This window comes from Ammospiza caudacuta, chromosome 3 (genome assembly GCF_027887145.1).
Source record: "Ammospiza caudacuta isolate bAmmCau1 chromosome 3, bAmmCau1.pri, whole genome shotgun sequence".
In the NCBI taxonomy this organism is placed as follows: domain Eukaryota; kingdom Metazoa; phylum Chordata; class Aves; order Passeriformes; family Passerellidae; genus Ammospiza; species Ammospiza caudacuta.
In genome coordinates, this window is record NC_080595.1 from 44,148,092 (window position 1) to 44,172,835 (window position 24,744).

General features: G+C 37.4%; 1 protein-coding gene across 3 annotated transcripts in view; it reads left to right on the top strand.

Moving 5' to 3' along the window:
• Positions 1-24,744, top strand: part of SMOC2 (SPARC related modular calcium binding 2) — a 137,177-nt gene that overhangs the window by 48,293 nt on the left and 64,140 nt on the right. For all 3 annotated transcript variants that reach the window (XM_058801730.1, XM_058801731.1, XM_058801732.1), the window contains exons 3-7: positions 9,200-9,306; positions 10,414-10,513; positions 18,127-18,174; positions 22,156-22,206; positions 22,970-23,044. In XM_058801730.1, coding sequence (XP_058657713.1) covers positions 9,200-9,306; positions 10,414-10,513; positions 18,127-18,174; positions 22,156-22,206; positions 22,970-23,044 — 381 coding nt within the window. The remainder of the gene's footprint in view (positions 1-9,199; positions 9,307-10,413; positions 10,514-18,126; positions 18,175-22,155; positions 22,207-22,969; positions 23,045-24,744) is intronic.

A 24,744-nucleotide genomic window follows, 5' to 3' on the forward strand; every position in this document is an offset into this window, starting at 1 on the left:
TTTGGAGACTTTTCCAAACAAAATCTTAATTCCAAAGTTCTGGAGATTTGCCACTTGCTCGACACAGACATTTACTGTGCAATGAGATTACGAATCTAATAAATAAATGTATGTTGACAGCTGAGAAATACTACTTGTGTTGTTTAACAGTTAGGAAGGACTGTTAAAATATCACCTGTGATGGGGATCAACCTCATGCACACACAAATGCTTCACAGTAAATCTGGCCCAGCGTAGCCAAAGGAACAAAACATTCAAGAAGTGGAAAAGCAATATAATTGCTTTTAAACTCCTCAGAAAAAAACAGATACTATGTCTGCAGAAATTAATTAAGCAATGCAAGGAGACAGTGTGAGTGCCAGGCAGGTAAGATGATAAATTCTTCCTGTTGTGCTTTGGGCACTGGCCAGCTGTGCTCTCCTGAAGACTGTGTCTCTGTGGCTCAGGGAAAAGATGGGCCAAGGACTGCTCCCAGCAGGCAGCATGCACAGAGGTGCTTTATTTTATAGGTTTAAGGCTGTTCAGCTTTTTCTTTTTTTTACTTTCTTTTTCTGTTGAACTTTTTGTTTCCTAAATAGCATTAAGAATACTAATTTAATTTCTCAGTTTATTTTTACGTGAATATACCTGGCCCATAACTGGGGCTCTGGAGATTAATATTCTTTATGTATTAAGCAAGTGGCTCAGTAATAATATTTGGTATTCTGGCATTGTGATCAATGAAAAAACAATATGTATCTTGCCAGCATACCTCTACCCTGAGACAGAGTTCTTAAAATATCCCAGCTGCGGCACTTGGATTTGTGGCTTCTCTACCAGTACTTCACTAAAATATGACTTCTCTAATGGCTGTCTGGAGTTTTGATACAAATTGCCAATCACTATAAAATCACCACTGCCAGCTCACATCACATTTCCTTACTTCACTATCATCATGTAACAGAAGCCTGGGTGTATAAGCAGCTGGTAAACTGGACTTGCACAAATCTCGAGTGGTCCTTTCTAAAAAGGGCAATGTAGGAGCTTTACACAGTGATATTTAATTTCCAAGGGGTTTGGAATTTGATCTAACACTGAGTACATACTCAGTATTTGTAGATGTGGCCCCAAAAATGGCTTGCTGCTTTGTGAGTACAGCAAGGAGAGCCATCACACGCAGTAGTGTCATTGTATTCTGTAGATCCCGTTTCTTGGTTGAAAACCCTAGGTAGGAAATGTTTACCTTAATTCATTTATGGTATCTTAAAGAGCCTTACTGTTTAAAAATGCTGGTTTTTATGAGCTATTATAGATATAACAAAAGGTAATACCTTCATTCTCACAAGTCACATAAAGAATCAAAGCACATCAAAATATGAGTGAAATTTCTCATAAAACAGGTATTTTACAGTTTGCTTTCCTTAAAGAAGAAAATGCTCAGCATTTTTTTCTTTAAATTAGGGCTTTCAGGAATAGTGAAAAGTTTCACTCATTTAAACTGTGATTACAATGAGTTAATGAATGGATTAAAAGCATGCTTAAATAAATTGAAATTTCTGCCTTTCAATAAACATGCTAATAGGATTTTTCCCTTTGTGCAGAGAATGAAGGCATTGCTGGGCAGTAGTTGTTTTGAGACCACAAGTTAATCTTGGTCCCATAATTAATGAATACAAGCATAATTTGGAGAGACATTACTCTTGCCTATTAGCTGGAGAACTGGGTAGTAAAAGCTGGCCGTGGTTTCTGAGTGCACACCTTTTCCAGGATTCCCATGGAGGCTGCCATCCAGCTCAGGTTTGCCTGTGAGCCAGGCGGGCGTGAGCCTGACGTGTGCTGGCAGGGCCTGAGCGCGTCCCTGAGCTCGGAGTGTGGGCAGGGACCTCGGCGCGGCCCTGCACCTGCTGCCCGGAAGGCAGCCCTGTGGGATGTGTCTGGGAGGGGGAACACGCTCCCAAGATGTTTCGTGTGGAGAGAGAAAAAAGAAGTGAGTAGGTATGGTTCTTTTTCTAACTGAAATGAGTGAAAGTGGGACTGGACCAAGGTGTCAGTCTTAAAAATAAACTTGAACAGAGTGAGGCCCTGGACAGTCTGTACCATGAAAACAAGACAATTTTTGCGTGTCCTCACCTCTCCCTTTTCACCTCTCCCTTTTCTTTTTTCTTCTCATCTTTAATGTTGGAAAAAAAAAAAAAAAAACAAAAAAAACCAAGAACAATGCATGTTTTTGCATTGTTTCGAAAAATATATTAAAAAAGAATATATTGAGAAGTGGTACTAACTTTGGTATTATTGAAAATAAACCTTACAAGAGGAAATTGATTATATGGCAGATTTTTGTCTTAAAATGCTTTCAGGTAGGAGCTGTGTTCTCCTTTTTAAGACATATTTTCTCACTGTAGACACTGTGTCTAATCTGTAGGATGACTGCAAGTTTCTAGACTGTGATGCTAGCAATCCTGGTACAGATACTTGTCAGCCCCAACCTCATTTTAGTTTTGAGTCTTCATTTATATTATGTATCAAGATGTTACCCATCAAGCCACTGTAGTAAAAGTGGTGACAAACAAAATATCCACATGTAGAAGTATCTACATATAGAAGTTACAAATTATGTTATCTCTTAAAACAGGTGGAGTTGGCTTCTGATTACACTTTCTAGTATTTAATGGAAATGAATAAAGTTTGGAATATTTTTGTGGAATACTCTTTGTTCTTTTAAATGTATCTAGTGGTATTTAGAACACAAGACAAGTAACACTGGGATAGTATCCACAGTTTTCTGGAGATAGAGTTTATCTCTTTTTAAAATTATCAGTTTTTATTGATAACATTTCTCCAAGCAGAATTTGCTGAACCAGACTGCATAGACATAATGCATGTAAGGGCATTTTTATGCACAAAAAATGGGTCTTCATAAAATCAAATATGCAATACAACAATTTGATTTGAAAGTAATCTTTTTCTGGGTTTTTCGTGGAGTTTTCATTTCTGCTCTTGTATTTTCAGTTTGAGTTTCAGACGTCATATAAAAATGAAGGTCCTAGAAGAAGTGGAGAGTGCTAAAGCAATAATACTACACCAAAGACTAAGAACCACAAACCTTTGCAAACCTTCTCAGATTTCAGTGCAAGAATTAGCAAAATAGACTTATCCAAACTATCAAATCTCTGCTCTTCTCAGAAAGCCAATGTAGCCTTTGGCATCTAAAAAATGGGAAAGCTGTTGCTTTAGTTTTTCTTGAAGTATTTGATTCAGTTCTAATCAGACTGTATCTCTCCAAATGTGACTGTTAGCAAAGTGAAATAGTGTGCCAAGAGGGAATCCAGCACAGCATTCCTTATTTTATCTTAGAGCTTAGATATCTAAATGGCTGTGTGGTTGCTAAATGTAGGGGGAGAAAAGAAAAAGCAAAAGCAAAAAGAAAACAACAAAGAAACCCCACACTGCCTGGCTCTGACTGTTAGATGCCAATAGAGGAGGGTTTAGGCTAAGATTGCGCTGCTGTTTTGTTTGAATCCAGAAAGCAACTATAAAAATAAATAGTGAAAGAGTTGGCCAGCTCTTGTCACGAAGCAGCAAGTCATTATTTTATGGTTGTGTCAGGCTAAATGTCTGTGCTGACATCCTTTCCAACCCAAGAGGCTAATATTCCTGCATCTTTAAAACTGATTCTTTCAGCATGTATAGTTTGCTACGTGTTTCCTATCACTAGAGGCTACAGCTTTTTATCTGCTTTGCTGTTAGACACAATCAGTTCTTTACAATATACATTGACCTAGGTCAAATAGAATGGGAAATTTTCATGAGTGGTTTATTCCATAAACAAGTGGTGTCCTGTGCTCTGAATAAAATGTTTGTGCTAAATTAACTGCAAATTAAGATTGTTTGACTTTTATCATATCACTACCGGTTACCAAAAAGGTACAGCAGTGGGAAAGAAGTACAGAAGCAGAAATAAATTCTGGTTGGTAGGACAATTCAGTAAATGCTCAGGTGAACAGCTAACTTGAAAGAGCTTGTTGCACTGCATGTTTCTAAGTTTAAGGACAAGTGTACACAGGTATTCTGGCACAATAGAGGTGCAAAGGGAAGCAGTGAAAGGTGTTTGGATTATGTGTGTCTACACTAGGTCTGGTTGTTCACATCTATGTGACTTTAGAAAGGATTTCTCTTTAGTGTAAGAACAGCTGACTCTGTGGGAAGCTCTCAAGGAAACCATCAAATGATTAAGTTAACCACTTCATATATAGTTTTTACAAAGTAATAAATGTTTCTGATATGTTCAACAGAATATTCCATTTATAATAAAATAAGTAAATAAAGGATGAAGTGTATTTTTTCATAAATAAATAACAAGGTTGTGTCAAACACAATAATCTCTTGCAAAGCAAGCAAAGTTTGCTCCATGTATTTGGACTGAGAAAGAGATTTTTATTCCTACTCTGATGCATAGCAAACTAAAAAAATACTGGATGAACTAAATTGAAATCTTTGCAAGAGATTTATGTATACTTTTGGCAAGCTGTTTACTTTTCCATGAGAGAATCTGGGTTAGAACTCCCTATAGAGCCCCAAAATGCTTGTAAATCAATTGTACTGAATGTCACTTTAGAGATGGTGTTTACACCCTTGAGGAGTTTGTGTCATTGTTATAATGATAAACTTCTACTTTGCAGTAATAAACTTCCCTCTGTTTGATATATTATTCAAGGATTAGCCAGCACAGTTGAAGTTGGTGCATGTTTTTTCCCTGAAGCTCAGTGTTTTCGGAGCTGTACTGTTGGAAATAAAGCATAAAATGAGATTAGTTCCAAGTCAGGCTGGTACTGTTTGTGAGGTTAACTCTATTTCCAGAATTTCCTGTTTACTTCAGTTCTATCTCAGGAAGGTCATGCAGCAATGTAGTGGCACCACTTCACAGGTGAAAGTTTTCCCTGTTGCACTGAGAAACTTAGATCAGAATTAAGATGACTTTTTATTTTGTTTGTGCTTTCTGGTCACCGGTCCCTCCTGGAAGTCAGAATTGTCACTAGGGCAATTCAGAAAGACCTGCCCAAACAGCTACAGCTCTGTATTCTCATAAGTCCTGTGCATTTCTGTCCACTCCCATATACTCATTTTTATCTTCTGTTGTACACCTCAAGATGTGTTCATCTTATTAAACCTCTGGTTGCTTTTGCAGTCCTGGTGCTAAGTCACAGAGGTACAATCAACACATTGGCCAGCATGCAGTGCTAAAATGCAATGAGCCTTGTACCAATCCAGTTTGACAGCTAACAGAGTCCCAGTGAGCTGATTTAAGGTAAACTCATGCTCAATTTCTATGCCAGGAGATATTTTTTTTTCTGATTCCCCGCAAGGCTGTGGGATGTAAAAGCCCATTTACCTGGAGTTGAGAGGATAAAGTCTCACTGAGTTAGTCATTGACACAATTCCAAATTACAGCTGGACATGCAACTTTGCAAAATTAGTTCTTCTCATTGTATGACTATAGCCAAATTAGGCTGCATTTCAGCCAGATTTTAACCGGTCTTAGAAGCTAATGGCCTTTTCACCAGGTCATATTCCAGAATCCAGTTTGAGCCTGCTGGCTTCCTTATTAATACTTTAGTTAGGAAGAAAAATAAAGTATAGTGGGAATTCTAATAAGAAACTTATAACAGTTTCAAGCCCCTTATTTTTCCACTAGAAAGCTCCAAAAATTGAAACAAAAACAGATTAAAAAAAAAAAAAAGTTTTGCTGCATTACACAGTGCTTGTCATCCTTCCACAACTTTACAGCCACAGAGTCCCCTCTGCTCTCAGATTTGACACCAGAGGGACACTGCTCACCTTGTAAGGCTCTAGTCTGCTTTTGTAAAGGGCAATGCTGATAAGTCAGAAGCTGTGGGCTGATTAATCAGCACAGAGGTACTGGGTCAGTCCCATCACCTTTCATTCTTGGTCTTAATTTCAAAATAATCAGGGTCTGTCCTGATCTGAATGATCCTAGATAAATAGCAAAGTTGTATCTGTGTGTGAGACTTTACTGTTACCCATCCCCTTAGATGTATTTATTTATTGACTGATTCATTTATGTAAATTAAATTCTGGCAAAACACATAAATCTAGACTCATCCTATTAATTTGAGTTTCATGTGCAGCATTACCTGAACTTCTACAAGGTGCACAGAGGAGTCTGTAGACAAGAATTGTCTGGGTGCAGTCAAAGGAGACTTTGTACAGAGAATCCCAGATTTGCCTTTCCTCAATGGTCCTGAGCAATGGTCATGTTGAAGGTTTATCTCCCTATGGATTAGGATGTCACCCATCACTTATTTATGCATGTAAGGAGCTGCAAGTTTTCCCTGCAACTATCTCTTGTCTGCTATTTTGATGTGAACTCACGTTTCAGCCTTTCTTCAGTCATGTCAGGAAATAATTTTTTCATCCTTTTTCAGCTGTTATTTTGCATAAATGTATAGGCCTTAAATGTCTTGAATTCTTTTTCCTTGGAAAAATTTCTGGAAGTTATGCAACAGATTTTTAGGGCATCGCAACCAGGGCACAGAGGCAGACAATCAGATGGTGTAATCTTACAAATTTATAGAAAATATTATAATTTATTTTTTCAATGGCCTCTTTTTTATTTGAAGGAACTTAGCTCCTCTGAATTAACAATTTAATGGTCAACAGAACTGGAAATAATATTTTGACTTTCTACACTTTCAGATCCTTAACTTGATAAGATACCTTCCTCGTGTATACTGAAGCACAGTAATATCCAACAGGTTTAAAATATTTCCATGGTTATATAATCCAAAATAAGACTTCAAATGTGAATTTTATATTCCAATAAATTTGGTGACTGCTGATTTTAAAGCATATTAGATCATCCATGAATATGAGGCCTTTACAGCATCAGGCTGTTTAGGAACAAGTGGTGGACAGCTTTGGAGAACTCTTCTTGGCATATTTTTATGATAATTCAACTATTGAAGATAATTTACAACTCTGCTGGTTCTATACCAGAGACTTTATGTGATGGAATTTATATCACTTTTCCTTTTAGACATTTAAACCACATGTCATTCTAGAAAAACGAGGACAGAGGTCCAACAAAGGAGTGATTTATTTTCAGTTAAAATACTAGCTACATTAAAACCACATGTTATTAAGTACTGTATAACCAAACCATGCTCAGAAGAATGCTTACGACACCAAAGCTTGCTTAAAATGACTCTTTTTTTTTTTCCCCCAAAAAAATCTTTGGCAGTGCACACATTAACAGATTTTACCTGAGCTGTACAGTACATTGATTATACTTCTCCCTTGGAGAAAAAAAAAAAAAAAAACCAAAACAAAAACAGCTATTAAAGTCCTGTAATACAAATGAATTCAGTTCCTTATTATTTTTCTTTCTCACATTTCTGGATGCTTGAACTTCTCTGTCCCTTCCAGTTATCATTTCATCTCTGTAAGTGTCCCTCCTGAAACAGCAGAATACAATTAATTATGCTAAGACTGAAACATAGTTTTTCAGAGTGAAACTATTTGTATTTGGGGCATATGAGCAGCATGAACTCTCATAGTGCTCCTTTGAGAAGAGTAAACTAACACACAGAACTAGTGCACATGAATCCAAGATCAGGAGGGAAATAGGAAGAATAGAACTAAGGGGCCCCAATTTTATTTTCAGAATGCAGATGCTGAGAACAAGTTTCTGTCCTCATTATGCTAGACTTCCACACTACATTTCCACACCAGATTACCTAGGACTTGAAGGGATTTTTTAATGCTAATGTTGCCAAGTGAGTTATCCAAAGCTCAGTGGGAGTGACAAGTGAAGGATCTACCCTGTAAAAAGAAACTTCTGCCATTTCACTGAGTTTCCAGGCTGGTTCTGAGAATGTGTGTCTGGATCACACTGGCACAGAGAGGGTGCTTGCGGGACTGGGAATTCAGCTGGCTCACCTGTGTGCTCCTAGGAATGCAAATTTCTGTCAAGTGCAGTTGATTCACTGTTCAGATTCTGTTTAATTTGCACCTTGCATGGATTAGAAAGGCTGTTCCCATGATTTTGAAGAACTGCACAAGCTTTAATGAATCACCACAACACCACTGTCTCACAGGTAATCAGTGAACAAGTTTAGCCTTAAAATGGGATTTACCACTTTCTGTCAAAGAGTCTTTGAACCAAACAGGGATCAGAGGCAGCAAATTTCTCTGCTCGCGTGTTTGAAATCATTCTAATTCAGATGTTACAGTCACATCTTGAAGTCATTAATACTACCTTAAGCTTGCCTGGTATTCTCATTTTTCCTGAAATTGGTTAGCTCAAGCAGATTCTGCAGTTCTGATTCTGCATCAGCAACATGCTAAAATTTGTAGTGTAAAAGGTACAACAACTTATGTTATGTGTCTTTTTTAAGCTCTTGGCTGCATAACTGACATAAAGTATATGTAGTAGACAATATGGTTTGTTAGACAATAGAAACTCCACCAAATTAAAGCTGGCTGGTTTGCTGTTTGGTCTCTTGGATGGAGACCAACACCAAGTAACAAAGGAGGTGGTGCAAGAGACCTCACAGTGGACAAAACAGACCATGTGGTAGGCTTGATGTCCCATGATTAAATCATAAAATGTCACATTGAATTTTAGCACAATATGAATCATTAACGTCCAAAATTATTATTTCATCACCTTCCCAATAAGTTCCTGCACTGTACAGTGTGCACATATATATTTTTATTTTACCAGCCTGGTGGTGACATCTGTAGTTACAGCTGAAGTTGCTGCCTAGCTGCAGTAAGTAGGAAGTGCAAGGCAGCTGTGCTCCTGCTGCCTCCTTTGCCTTTCCTGAAGCACTAGAAAGCTGTTGTTGCCACCATCTCTGAAAGAATATTGTGGTGTGTGCAGTGTGGCAGCTATTGCTGTGTTAAATTAAGAGGAAAAGCTCTGATTGGGCTTCTCCTCCTTGGTGGCATTTGGAACAGAAAGTTTGTCTGTCCAGGCATCTCTCAATTTCATTTCCCCATTATGGTTTATTGTCCAGAAATTATTGTCCTGCATTGGTTTGTTTTCTTTAAAAATAATGCAAGTTGCTTGTACATTTTCACTTATTAAAATTCTTACTCTCTTTGCACAAGTCTCAGGGTTGTCTTTCATAATATGGATGATCACCTATCTTTTTTTCATATTGCCAATCCAACTGAATTACGTTTTCTCTTTCTCTAGATGTTTCCAGGTGTGTGGCTGAGAGGAAGTACACCCAAGAACAAGCACGCAAAGAATTTCAGCAAGTGTTCATCCCAGAATGCAATGATGATGGCACATATAGTCAGGTTGAAAACTTTTTATTCCATGACTGGAAGGTCAGAGTATGTGTGTTTGAAAAGGCCAAGGAAGAGACAAATGTAATGGAGGGAAATGTAATTTCAAAATTAAATGTAATTTGTACCAACAAGTCAAAAAAAAAAAAAAAAAGGTAGGAAAATCTGTGTTATGTGTTGAGTCCTTGTTCTCTTTTTCACAGTTGGCCAGCAAAAGAGCCAAACATTACCACTGTTCGTGTAATACACTCCCTGTTCTTCTAGGATGAGGCAGCTGAATCATTCTTGTAGCCCCCTGAATACTCATCAGATGGTAAAATGCTTGGAATTTGTGATCTGTTCCTGATTTGAACCAGAAATCTTGCAACTGGAATCCATATCTTAAGTGCTAAATCATGAATCATACAGAATCCTTCTATATTCTCTGCTTAATTTCTTCACAAGCATGTGGCCTGAAACTGATTTACTTAGATCACGGAATTCAGAAGGAACACAGTTAGAAGCTTATCCTGAGGTATATTTTCCAATCATGATCGCCTTCTGTCCCCTCTGTACTGCATTTTGATCCTGGAGTTGTGCAGGAGACAACTTTTCTTTTTTTAAGAATGATGAGGCAAGCGATATTCGCCCTTAGAAAATATAATGCAATTGATTTTTAAGAGGAATTCCAAGAGTTTCCTTTCTGACAGCTTGGGATATGAATAATGCTGGCAGAAGCACTCTGTCCTGCTCCTTCAGTGGGTGGAATAATATGTTCTCTATGTGGGAAAAAACTCAGGATTGCTTGTTTCAGGAACAGTTTATGTGTCCCTTGAGGAACTTCCTTGTGAGGTTTTTATAACACCTGCACCTCACTCGTCCAAGACAGGGTGTAAACAACCACATAGTTCAATAGTTTTCTCTTCCATTTGATTCTGAAGGACCTACCACACATAGCCTGAAATATGCTTTATGCTAAAAAATCATATGTAGGACTGAGATGGGCCCATGGTGGTTTATTGTTCTAAGTTTTATCCATACAGTTTGCTGGATAAGTTTCTGTACTCACGTGCCATGAGTGCTGTGGGATAACAGGCATGTGTCTGACAAGCTGCACATGGCTCTTGTTGTTTCTGACAGGTTCAGTGCCACAGTTACACTGGATACTGCTGGTGTGTCACTCCCAATGGCCGTCCCATCAGTGGTACTGCTGTGGCCCACAAAACTCCACGCTGCCCAGGTAAGTCTTGTTTGTCTGGCTAGGTTATGGTGGTATGCCATGAACAGCAGTTTATCTGTGGGATCTGATTAGACTTAAGCAAAAGGAGTTTTCACTAGAAGAGTGGTTCAGTCCAGAAACAGGTGGTGGTGGATGCCCTGTGGATGCCCCATCCTTGGGGTTTGGTAAAATTCAGCTGGATGAGGCTCTGAGAAGGTTGGTCTAGCTTTTCATGTAGCCATGCATGAAGTCTGAGGTCACTGCCACCTTAAACCTTCCTGTGATTCTGGGATCCATCTACTTTATTTGTACATTAATCTAGTTCTTGAAGATTTTCTGCAGCAGTCATTTATACCATATTTGTGTGTCCACATATGAAACCAGGTGACCGAGTTGCTGATATATCACTTTATGTTATAATCCCTCTTGCACAAAAACTCATTGCAAAAACATTTCAGAGGGATTTGCATTTTTTGATAATTCAATATTTAGAGTACAGAAAAAAACATAGTGGGACTGCCCATTTGAAACATAGCCCAGTGAAAGAACTCCCACAGCACATTCCACAAATGACCAAATCCAGAGGAGAAATAATAAAATAAAAACATTAAGAGCAAAATTTAAAAATTGCCTGCAGAAATTAACTGGTAAATCGAACTCGCTGCCTTGCAGGCTGTCTTTTGTCTTTCATCAGGACAATTAACAGGTTCTGTTTTTCAGGGGTTTGCTTCTGACCCTATTTCATTAACACTTATGATAAATACAAATCCCGAGTGTATGAATGGTTGTCAGAATCGCTGTTCATGCCCCTTGAGGTTGAGGGAATTTTACAGAAATAGCTCTACAAATATTTGCACACTCTGTATATTGTATAACTATTTGTGCTGCGGCACCATTCTCTGTTAGAAAGTGGAAGACATAGCTTTAAAAAGCCAATCCTGCAATGTGAACAAAGCTGAAAAAGAAAGTGAATCAGGGAATTTACCTGTCCTGGTCTACTTCAATCATTCAAGTACAAGCTTGATGTTTTTAATAAATCGATGGAGGAAGGAAGAGACCACTGCAGAAGTTTCAGCAAAGTTTATAGATAGTTATTTTTATTTTTAAGGTCTTTCTAGTTAAAATGACTTGCAGAATTTTCCCACATCTTGCCTGTAGGTGAACTTTATTCAGAAATAATACTCTTCAGAATATTCCTTTTAATCCAGTCTGAAAAGTCACTGCGAAACAAGACTCAATTGTAAAAAATAATTTAAAATATTCAGAAACCTTAAATAGTGGAAAATGTGCATTCATTTTCATTTTAGTGTTATTATCAATTATAACTGATCGCATCTTCAGAGGACACATGGATGTGTCTTTAATTGTGGATGTGCCATCCTTGGAAATGTTCGGGGCTGGGCTGCATGGGGGTCTGAGCAGCCTGGTCTAGTGGAAAGTGTCCCTGCCTGTGGCAAGGGGTTTGGAATGAGATAAACTTTAAACTCTCTTGCAAATCATTCTGTGATTCTATGATGCTATGGCTAGGACAGCACTTTAGTGCTTCAGTGTAATTTTGAGTAAAGATGTTTTTACATGTCCATAGCCAGAGCTTCTCTGAGAGTGCACCTTTGTTTCTGTCTCTGCAAAGTCCATTTTTATATCCTCCATTTATACCCTCCCTGCTGGTCCTTTCACTGACATCAGTGAAAAAAGGGTTATGCTGAAAGTTCAATAAATAATTGTTTGTCAGGTGTCTTATAACACATGGCACTATTTTGGCTCAAAATGTTGAATTATTTGTTATGTTTTCACTTTTTGTATTTGTACTGATATTACTGAGGAGCAACTGCAGTGTAGTTCCCAGAAAATTGATCAATTAATATGAGAATTATTCTATATCACTACAGGAACCTAACCTTAGTTCATCTCAAAGGCATATTCATGTGCCTAGCAGATAAACTGCCAGACGGCTTCAGCTCAATTTTGGAGGGATGGGAAGGGAATTTGTTTTTACAGAAATGCTAAGGTGAAGGTCATAATAGCACTCAAATTGAATTTAGTAGCTCAGAGATAAATAAACTGTTCCAGGGCACAGGTGAGTATTCAGAGTCTGATTTTGATCCATGGAAAGATTTTGGGTAACTTTTCACTTGTTATGAGACCTTGTGGGATTATCTCTGCACATTTCGTCCCCTGCTCATGTTTTACAGTTCATCACTTCTGCTTTGTCCCTCAGGAAAGAAGTCCAGCCACAGCAGAGTTTGGAAGGAAGACTTGAAATGCTAGGGGATTTTACAGTGGTATTGGCTAAGGACTCAGTTTTGAGAGATCTGGAGAAACCTTCTCATTCAACAGAGAAGGCAGCTACAGATTTTCTCAGAAAGTTATGGGGTATAATAAAGCAAAACTTAGTTCGTTTATTACAAAATGAAAGTCTGATGCACAACTGCATCTTTCTCCCATTTCCAAGTATATATTCAAAATTGCCATCTGTTTAGGATAACAGAGTTGGGTTTTTTTTTCCTTGCCAAGAGTGTTGATGTTTTCCAGATCGCTTTTGATTCCCTTTTGTGCTTTTTTATTTAGTACGACTATGCACAGGAATTGTAATGCAAACTTCAGTGGGTCATCTGAAACTGTGTAGATATATTCCTGTTTCAACTAGTATTACAGAGATGCCATTTTTGCCAATACTGTTGTCCCTTGTTAGTCCAATACACTTTGTCTTGCTAGCCTTGATGCAGGAATTGCCTTGCTATTTCTGATATGCGGGCAGGTCTCCTGCAGTGGTGGCATCCTGACACTAGCATGTTTCTTTATTCTCACTGCTTCTTTGTATTCTGCAGGCTGGGTGCTGTAGGTGTTTCAAAGTCGTTTATACAAATTTCTAAGCTTGCTTGTACCATACCTTTTTCTCCCAAGATCACTTTTGCTATCTTTTTCCTTTAGAGGAAAATTTGTACAGACAATTAAGATGCTTTTCTAATGATTTTCTTACAGGTATTGTGCTACTATAGAATGTATGAAAATTTTTTGCTTTAATGAAAATATTCAGTTAATTTTCAGTTCTAGGTTAGTTCTTCAGCAACTTCAGATAAGGTTCAAATACATTTCTAATCAACTGTGCTGTTCTGCAGTTACTGGATAATTTCTTGCCTTTCATTTTCCCCCAGTGGAACTACCTTTGATGAATGCCCAGAAATAAGAAAGAAGAAAATGGCAGTCTGGAAGAACTTGAATTTCAATAGTGGAAATACAGAGCAAAATTTAGGATGGCACTTAGTAGTTTGGTTTAGGAATTCCAACCCCTATCCATGTTTCCCATTTACTGTGTGACACTGGATATGCAAAACAACCTCTACATTTCCTTAACTGTCGAGGTTGGTTAGCTGAATAACACGGTGTTTCCTAAAGTTATCTCAGGTCCAAAAAGTGTCCCATATCTATTTTTTGTGTATCAACAACAGTTGCCTGTGCCATTTTTTTGCTCATTGACTTGTTCTTGTTGCTCTTATTTAAGCCGCCTTTTGTGCAAGACACATAAGATAGGGAAGGATGAAGGTCATAAGCAGCATTAAAAAATGCGGGACTTTCCAACTGTTTTATGTAAACCTTTGCTTTAATTACTATATCTTTATCTGAAAGAAGCTCTTCTTCCATACTTTTCAGTTTTTCCCACATCAACATTTGGTACTGCTAAGACACACATGATAAATCTCAAAATACTGTTCCACTCCATGAAAATAGTCTTCACTATTGCAGGAGCAATAGCGAGAGGGACAGTAAATCAAACACATTCCCATGGTGGCATTAAAAAGAAAGCTCCTTAAAAATGATTAATGTCTCCCAGTACTTTCACTAAAGGGCACCAGACATAAAAAAAGGACATTTTTACAACTCTCCATCTCTGTTATCAGCTCTGCAGGGAACTACAGAAATTCCTTAGGCAGGGAGTCCTGAGAAATGGGGCAGAAGTTGAGAAGCAGGTGTCGTATTATTGAAAGATACAGTCTTTGCCTATTGTAGGGGGTTTAGGCCCCATTAAATATGCTGGGCTGCTGCCAGTGAGACTGCAAAGGTATGGAGATATATTTTGTTCTTCTGTGAAGTAGTTTTGCTCCCTTTTGATTAAGATGGCATGATCATCTTTTATGGCCAAACTAAAAGTAACTAGCTTTAGAAATTCAGAACTCCTCCAGTATAGTATTGTGATCAGATAACATGATTGAAAAATATGTTTAGGAAGGCAACAAACTTTTAAAGTTTCCATTAAATTGTTTTCATTACCTGGAGAAAAATATCCATCCTTGAACCATCTAGATATTTAGTCCTCATACATAGTTCTTTGCCTGTATAGACAGAGTCAGACACAACCATAGGTGAGATAGGTAAGTTTACCTTTCCTGATATCTGCATTCAGTGATTATATATCAAATATTCTCTTGTAGGAGATCAGAAATAATTATCTAAACTGGCTAACAATAGGCTTTCACCTTTTTTTTAATAGCCCAGTCCCATATGATCAGAATGATAGGAGATGAATATGCTAAAATCAAAAAGCACAAAACTCACATCGCATTCCCTGGAAGATTTATTGTGCCTCAGATGCAGTTAGGATGAAATTGGATAGAATTGTGGGGTTTGCAATAAACTAAGGCATGAATATGTCTGCCTTAAAAAAAAAAAGATCAGAATAATAAATAGATAGATGGCTAAGCAAGGGTACAAGCTTGAATGGTGCTGAATTCTTCCTCTTGATGTAATGCTGCTGAATCTAATATCCCTCCTTGTCCTCCATCATTCCATAAGGATATTTATTTATGTGCTGATTTGGTTGCTTACAGTGTACTAAAACTTGGAAGCCAGTTGCATTGCCTGACTTTTAGATAAGTTATAAGTTGGTTTTGTTTCCTGCCTAGCTGAAAATGTGGGGATTCATCTTAATATTGAAGACACAATTTCCTAAAAACTTGCAAATGCAACTTCCTATCATCACTTCAGCTAGAAGTGCTTCTACCTTAAATATATTCAGGAAATTGTAGAAAAAAGATACAAACTCAATAAATCCTTACCTCAAATTTGGAGACAACAAGAAAAGTTTGTGCTGCCTAAATTGAAAATTTCAGGTGGAACTATATTAAGGGCACAGGTTTTCTTTTATATGAAATTCTGTGAATATTATAATAGACTTCTTAAGATTATTAAAAAACTTAATGTTAGCCCAGTAAACCTAATTTTCATAGAATCCATCCAATTTCTTACTGAAATTAGATTAGGTATGATAATGTTAGTTTTTAGTACTAGTTAATGCCATTCTCCTCCTCCATCCATTTTCCTAATTTTTTCATGAAAATTTAGGGTAAAAAAAATAAAATTCAATTCTCTCAGACTTTAGTCATTCTCACCGTTTCTCATATAGATGAAGTAATGTGAATGCATCTGGAAAGATTTTTCTGCTTTTAGTTTAAGATGTGTGATATTATATAAATTTCACCAATGTGTTAAATTACTTATGTATAAACTGAGTTCAATTTGTACTAATAGTTCTAATGTACATAGAGAGACAGCACTGGTGCCAAACTGGAGCAGAGTGAGTATCAGTAGCAGTTCATCACACACATTGCCCCTGCTGAGACATCATTTCTACTCACAAATGAAAAGTCTGTTTAAAACGCTTGTGTGACTGAGAGTTGGGCCTAAAGTATCTGGGTTTGCAAGAAAATTATAATTATAAGTCTGTGAACCAAAATGAAATTCAGAAACGACAGAGTTAATGGTAGCTGGATGAAATTTGAGGAAAGATTGGATCACTAGTATTTGCTGCAATTAGAAAAACCTGTAATTTTGTGTGTAGTACTTCCGAACACTGGAACATTTTATTTGAGTTTGAGCTGAGCCTTTTATCAAATGCAAGCCAAGCAATAAAAACTCAGATCTTCTGGCTTCAGCATAAATATAAAATCTGCCTCCTTTTCAGAGTGAGCAGCATGGATTAGTATTGGAGCCCATTTAGAACAAGCTCTCCCAAACACCCTTGGAGATACAATTCCTACAGTGATGTGACTTTCTTTTTCTCGCCTCAATTAATACTGATGCATCACTAAGTTTATTCAATTTCTGGTGACTCAAACATTATATAGTGAAAATACATTAAAATACACTATTGCCATAAAAGGAAACAAGTGTAAACAAGAACATTTAAATGTGAATATACAAAGCTGTAATTTGGATATATAAAGCTGTATTAAGAGCTGAATCCATCAGAAGGTTACTGTCTTGGCTACAATGCTATGTATTCTTTTATGGAGGCTTTAAAATCAGGAGGGCTGATTTGTAATGTTAGGCATCTCCCCTCTGGCAAACTCCTTGTCTAAACTTCCTGCAGAAGTAACCATCAGTTCAGCATGGTAAGCAAGGCCTGTGATTTAGTGAGTTCTCTTATTTAAATTGTCCTTTTAGAACACAAGTATTGTGCTGCAAGGTTTGGGTTTCCTTTATTTTTTTTTTAAACACAGTGATCGTAGGTATTCCAATAACTTAATAAATTAAGAAAATTAAGGCAGATAAATTATTTCACACACATACAAGCATCTGTCAGATGTGTCAGATGAGCGTTTTTTTGGTGTTTTTTCTTTTAATTATAGCAGGTGTGTTGTATAAGAAGAGACTGGAAAGATTTCATGTTTTTAATATTTGATCACTCCATGTGGCTCTTCAGAGAGAAAAATATCACTTTTAAAGGTGATTTTCAATGCAGCAGAGATAGATAAATTGTTAAAAAGTGTCTAGTAATTAAAATAATAAAATTGGAAATGGCACATAAGCAAGAAATAAGGAAGGATTTCTGTTTTAAACCCTAAGGACAAGTGCCCCCTTGAAAACTACGAAGAAAATTAGTGGATTCTCCATTACTCGATGGCTTGAAAGCAAGGCTGGGTTCTGTGTTGGGTTGGAGTCCAGGCTGGTAGAGCAAGCTGTGAAAACCCATCTCTTGTAATCTTCTTGACTCCCTTCTCACCCCTACCGTCTCTTCTCCCATGGACCACATCTCTGGGGATGAGCTCAGGCTCAGAGTCAGGATAGGGCTCTGTGTTCCCCCCAGGACACAAACGCTTTGCCACACCAGCATAGGGTTTCCACAAGGTTTTGTGTGAGGCCTTTAAAGCAGAAAAGGACAGTTTTTAATCTGAGCCAGGCCTGGTCTAGAGGCTGAAAAAGCCCCTCAGAGCATCTGATGTGTGAGGGCAAAACTGAGCAGAGGGAGAGAGCTGCCCTGTACGAGGGACAGCAAGGGAGTGGCTCTGGGGTGATGCTCCTTCCTGCAGAACCTGTCCTTGCTGGGGCACTGGGGAAGGGAAAGGGTCATCCTGCAGCACATGAGCATGTTCTTGGACTTGTGTCTATGTAGTGTTTAATGCTGCCTCTTTCTCAAGTCTTGTGTTGGCCAAGAAATGGAGTCTGGCAGTGTATGGATTGTGCACAAATGCAGAGGTCAGGCAAAGCTAAAACCTTTGGATTGCAAAGGAAGAATTTGCTGATATTTATTGCTGTAATATACAAAAATGAATCATTACAGTAGAACTGTGTTTCTTAGATGGCATATTAGAAGTGAAAATAATATTTTTCTGGTTAATTCCTTTTTCCAATTGTAGGTTCAGTGAGTGAGAAGCTGCCACAACGAGAAGGAGCAGGCAAAACAGGTAAATATCTTAGTTGGCCTTTAAATAGAAGCTAAAATAGCTGTGGGAGACACTACTATGCACTATATATTTAAATTATCAATATACTACTATTTCTATATATTTAAATTATCAATATAAATTTATGATGCATTATAGCTGCATATGTAATATAAATGCATGCATGTTATCAATTTTATATTTGCGTTGCAGATATTTAGTAAACTTATAAGTACAAATATATATATATATATGCATAGACACTATGTTTTTCTAGTCTCAACAACTTTTCTTCCCAATTCCATACTCTGAAATATTTTCCCATACTTTTTGCTTTTTCTGGAGGACAGATTATTCTGTCTGTTTGATAAAGACAACATTCTTCAGTCCCAAAATCTTGGGAACTGGATTTCTCACTTTATTTCCATAGCAATCAGTGCTTGAGTCATCTTGGAACCCGCACTTTATATTGAGATTAATTCATCTGATGGCTTATAATTATGGCCAGAAGGTTGTTGTTGTTTGATATAGGTCATGATGTATATCTTTTTGGCAGAACAAAATCTGATGTGAATATGACATAGTTCGTAGACTAAAATGAATGAGATGTCTATGCTCTAAACAAAATCAAAGTTTACACTCTCCAAACACTTGAAAGAATTCTAGATTCAGCTGAAAACAACATACTGGATATTTCCATCAGTTACACTGCATAAATTAATTTTAAACAAGTTACTCACTTTTGTCCTAATGTTAATACCTCTCTGTTTGATGCATAGTAAATATAATTCAATTTGTTTTACAGGTGCTTTTGCAGCATTGCAATAAAACTAACATTTAAATAAACTATAATGGTGTTAGGCTAAAAAAATCAGTACTTCTTTAAGGCTAATAATTACAAAGTACTGAAAAATTGGTCCTTCATGCATTTCCAGACAAATTGTGGGTTCTACTAACTTTAGGTTGCCCATTTTCTTCCAGTCTGGACTTTCATTTTCAGCTTTGAATGGAATGATCTATCCCATGTATAAAACTTGACTGGTATCCTTTATTTTTGTTAGTGGCTGTGATGGCTGAACTACTGAACCCTGAACAAACAGTCATAGAACAAGGAAATGAACACAGTTTATCAAATCTCCCTTCTTACCACGTATATTTGTGTTTTAGGTGACATGATTGCATTTTACTCATGCCTGGTTTTTGTTCTCCAGCACAAGTCTGCAACATTAAAAACTTCTGATCTGGTTCCCAGGTGGTCCCTGCTTCTTCTCAAATGCTGCTGTCTTCCTCTCCTCACCCCTCTTCCAGATGAATACTGCCTTATGCTTTAAATAGAGTAGTGTTGTCAGAGACATCCCAAATTCTTTAGGGACTCCCACAGAGTAGGGACCAGGATCATACACCTATGTGAGTTAAGGAGCTGTGCTTCAGCTTCACAGCCAGTGTGGTAAAACATATTTTGTAGCTCAGCTTGCAAGGGCAGAGTAGTATTTTTTTGCAACAACCGTAACACTCTGCTCCTCTTTCCTCCACATGTTCCTGTGGAGTAACAAAGGGTGTCTGCCCATATTGTGGCCCAGAAAGCTTAGACTGGTTCACAGGGTTCTCAGTGCTCCAGAGGACGTGCTTTAGACCTTCAAGGTGTGGTCTCGAGGATTCTCCTCAAGAGACAGCATAGATTTGAGACAGCCTCCCCTTCCAAGATATCTCATAGATATGGAGCTGGTGAGCCATATCTGTTGTACTTGTGCACCTTGCTTTCTCTGGGTGTTCCAATACTGAAAGAAAACTTCCAGCTGCAGATATTGGAGATCAGGGGCTCTGTTAGCATGTTTGTAAATTTAAACATTAAACTGAACAGAAATGAAGCTTAAAATTTATTCCCTTAAGTAAGTTCTCTGGCTCCACAGTTCTTTCCTCTATCCAAGGAAAATATTTATACTCTGAAAAGCACAGGTGTCAGAGTTGGGATCACATCCCTTTTTTTGATTCTTAACTGACTGCAGGACTGTGTTCTTGAACTCTGACAGCAAACAGAATTTAAACAGGTTTATGTTTAAATACACAGACTAGTGTGAATGTGCCAGCCAGGAAGAATTGTGCAATTAGTCTGTGAGATATCTAATTCATATCAGTCATTGAACATATGTTGTATTACAACAACAGCAACACCAAAACTGTTTTAAATGCTTCTTTTACAAAGTTCAGGAGCCTGATTTTGATTGGGCCGATTATCACTGATTTGCAGCATTATGCTGAATTTCAGGTAATCGCATAAGATTAAATGTGTCACAAACTGAAATTGTGTACCAAAAGATGATTACAAAAGTGTCATTTAAATGCAGACCCAGTTTCTGGCTTGGCTCTGGGTAATATCTGCCTACTGTAAGTTGCTTTCTGAAATAGTGGGTTTCCTGAATCACGTACTGATTGATGATCTAAATATGTGTCTTGATTTTCAGTACAGTAGGATGCTTGATGGCCTCTCTGAAATTAATCAATGGTCTTATTCCACCACCCAGAGGATACCACAGAAATGCCAGCAAAACTAATGAGGAGTGACAGTCTTTCATAATATTGGAGCAAAGAATCCTGCCATTGTGTGGACACGAAGAACGAGCACTCTTAAAATAAATCTCCTTATGCCTTGGTTAGATCATTTTGCATTGAAAATAACCTCCCGCTGCTGCTCCTTTGGTTTTGTATAAAGATCACTATTCCATGGCTAGAAATTTGGTTTTACCTGCTATCAATATCTGCTTGGTGTCTGTATTTGCTGTCACCTAGACTGTGACCCTTAGAGGCAAAGGTCAGAGTGACCCCAAGCCTTTTGCATGATTTAAAGGCAACACAGAATTAAAACTACTGCAAGCACTGACGGTGATAGCAAAGAGAGCAGGAGACTCTTGGAATTGCACTAGCAGAAAGGAAAGGAAAGAGATAGTGTGTTAGCCTAAAAGCTGCTGCTTCCTTTTACCCAGGTAAGGCTACACGCCAGAAGCAGCTTCTCAGTTACCTTTGATTCTGTCTTCCATGAAAATGCCAAGAAAACAATCTGGAAACTATTTTGGTCTGACATCCACTTGTGAAACTGCAAGAAATGGTCATAAAACCATTGCACGGAAGATGCTGTTTACTGCAGTACACCTTGGTCTTGGAGTTAGCTCCATGCCACAGGAAAATATGACTGGAAAATATGTACTAGCATGGTCTCCTGAGTCATATTTACCCCACATCTGCAATAGTTTTAAATAACAAAAACATAATAAAGATGGGTCTTTGGTGCCACTCTGTTTAGCAAAAGCTTGTTTAAATAGTTTTTTGTGTTTAATTTTTCTTTTCCAGCACTACGTCCACAGTGTTTTACTGAACCTAAAATGACTCACATCTTCTTGTCATTTCTGTAATTTTCCCTCCCTCATTTCTTGCAGTAATGGTTGCTAGTGGGTGGATGGAGAATGCTAACCAGAGGATAACAGTTGTGCAAACAATATTCTGGTTATATAATCTGTGAATCTTACTTGTAAATCAACTTGATTCTTGAATACATCCTGCTGTACTTAAAATTCCCTTTGATTTTAAGGTGTCTGCAGCCACTCATTCCTTCCAGACTGTTTTTGCTTTTGCAGGTCTCACTTCTTCTATACATTTATCTAATTATTTTCTTTAGAAATGCTCATTTTTCAGTTATAATCTTTAGGTATCAGTGTGCAGCATTAGAAGTGAAGAATTACACTCCAGAGAGCAACCTGATCACTTCATGCATCACCAAAGAACTTGCAATAAATTCATCATCCATAACCTCAAACCCCTTTCCATTTATAAAACATAGTCTTTATATTTAATATATGTATGCTGTGTACTGCCTATAAAGAATGTTTAAATTATTGTTTACTGGCCGGGGCTATGTGCAAATCATTATTTTCAATCATGTATGTACACTTATTTAGCTTACTCTCATAATTGTAGTCTCCTTGCAAATCTTTTCCATTCTGAATTCAGATGATGCCTCAGCTCCTGCGCTGGAGACCCAGCCTCAAGGTGATGAAGAAGGTGAGCGACTTTAACAGTGTGGTATTAAACTGTGCAGTTATGGACTGTATTCCACAACATAAAATGTCATCCTAGGAGTGTCTACAACTGCTGGGGAGGTTGCAAGAAAGTGCAAACATCTGTTCTTTTTTTAGGAACAGGAAAGACAACAAACACAATGTATGATAGTCTGGAGATGAGACTTTACCTGTGGAGACCAACATCAGGAATTTTAGTTGTTGTGACTGAGGGCAGACACAGGTTTTAAACTTGAGCCAAAGTGCAGATTAAAACTCTATGTTCAAATAAACAAGTCAGAGGGTAACTTATATCCTCAGCATAATGACTTGTAATATCACTGTCGAGGCTGATGTTTTGTGAGGCTTATTTGCCTCTGGAGAAATTAATTGCCATTTAAGAAGCAATAATAGTCCTATGTTGTGGCTGCCTTATCATTCACCGTTAATCTTGCAGAATTGGGTCTGCAGCCATTATATGTTTTGCGTCCAGGGTAGGACATTTTCATTTTAATTAAAAATAATTTTCATCTAAAAGTATTTATTGAACTTTTAGATTGAAAAATCTTCTGTATGAATAGGAAAGGAAAGGGCTATTCATGCCTTTGTGTGAATAATAATCTTTACTGCCCTAATAAAACCAATGTGGCCCTTTTTTTAAAGGTCCATGTTCCTTTAAACTTAGCCCCTATTCAGTTGCTAATAACTTTTAAAAATGTTAACATTTATAAAGTGTTTTCTGTTGCCTTTTTTTTTTTTTCTTCTAGATATAGCTTCTCGTTATCCTACCTTATGGACTGAGCAAGTAAAGAGTAGACAGAACAAAACCAATAAAAGCTCAGGTAAGAAACTTAGGTCATCCTTACTTTGCAAAGTGCCTGTGAAGGTGTACATGAACCATTTTAATAACCATCATGCTTCCACTCTCATTGTATGATAGTGCCTTAATGATTTGCATTAGTGATGATTTACTAAGCTCATGCATCATACATTCCTTTATAGAGGAGTACTTTTGGCCAGGCTTTATTTGGCTAAAATGATATTAGTCCACTAAAGTCTCTGGTTCACATCTATTTGCATCTGTTTAGAGGGTCAGACATTTATTTTTACATTCTTTTTAATTATCTTCCTCTTTGTTATCTGCTTATTTTTGGGTGATATGCATCAAGAAGGTGCTTGTAAAACGACAGTGTGGATTACTGTTGTTTGGTGGTGAATCTTAGAAAGCAAACCTGAAAAGAAGCAAAGTCTCATCAGAAGCCAGTTTTCAGTGAGCAGGAATTGGAAAGACAGTGTTACCTGCTTTTTACTACATCAGTCACCTGCTGTTTACAAACTGATCACTAGTTTGATGTGAATTAATTATGATGCTTTTTAAAAAATAAATGTGGAATTCTTGCTTTACTTATTTTCATCACTGTTTAGAATTGAGCTTTTTAAACCTGGACTAGGAATGTCAGGTGAATGTCCTAAGACTGAATTCTCTGTAGTATTCAGATAAATTCAGTGCTTTGGTAGATGATAAATTTTCGTGCCTTTCTCATTGCTTCTTCCTTTCGGTGGCATAAACTTTAGAGAATCTTCATAGTTTCTATTTCTGTGCAAAAATGTATAGTTCGAAAGGAAACAATAATGATGTAGGCTATGATTCAGTAAATCATTCCAAACCACATTTCAAATCCAGTAGAAATTGAAGTTATGCTTTACATTAAGTACTCTGCTTAAGTATTTTACTGAATTGAGGCCAAAATCATTTAGAAAAGACAAACAATCATCATAAGAAAGAACGCAAGACGCTAAAAGGTTGAAAGACTCCTTTATATAAGCTATTTTTAACATCAGTGCAATAATTATTAATAATTTTTCACTCCTTAATTTTCCAGTAGGCACTTAGGGGAAGGACCTTAAACAGTGTAGACAAGAGTTTGAAGCAAATACTTTTCATGCTGGAGATTTAATTTTTCATTTCTTTAGTCAGTGTAGGCAAGAACAGAATTCCTTTGGGATTTCTGTAGCATAAAATATGTCTGTAGAAATTTGTCACTTAGGAGTGTTTGTTTAATTTTTACAGTGCTAGAGACTAAAGCAAGACTTCTTAAGTTTGCAGTGTAGCTGCCAAAGCTTCAACACACACACAAACCCATATACACACACAAGTGCACACACAAAGACAAAATAAAAAAGGTGGGTTTATTTCTGGGAACTGGTAACTTCTAGTGCATCTAAAAACACATTTCCTAGAGAAGAGGAATCAGAAGCATAGTTTACCTCTGTTGAGACTCCTAGCCCATTATTAAAAGCATGATTGTGTTAGATTTGCTAACAGGACTTGCTCACAATGGTGATGCCATACCCAGGCTAGCAGAATTACTTCAGGTGATACTGTGAAGCAAACCTTTCTGTAATTTGTAGCTGTATCTGATGTGCCAGATTGACATAATCAATCAAGGTGAATCCAGGTGCTAAAAACAGTGTCCTCACTGATTGTTGTAGGCAGGTTTTTAAGGTCTTGAAAAAAAAAAGAGAGTAAGATTTTTTCCCT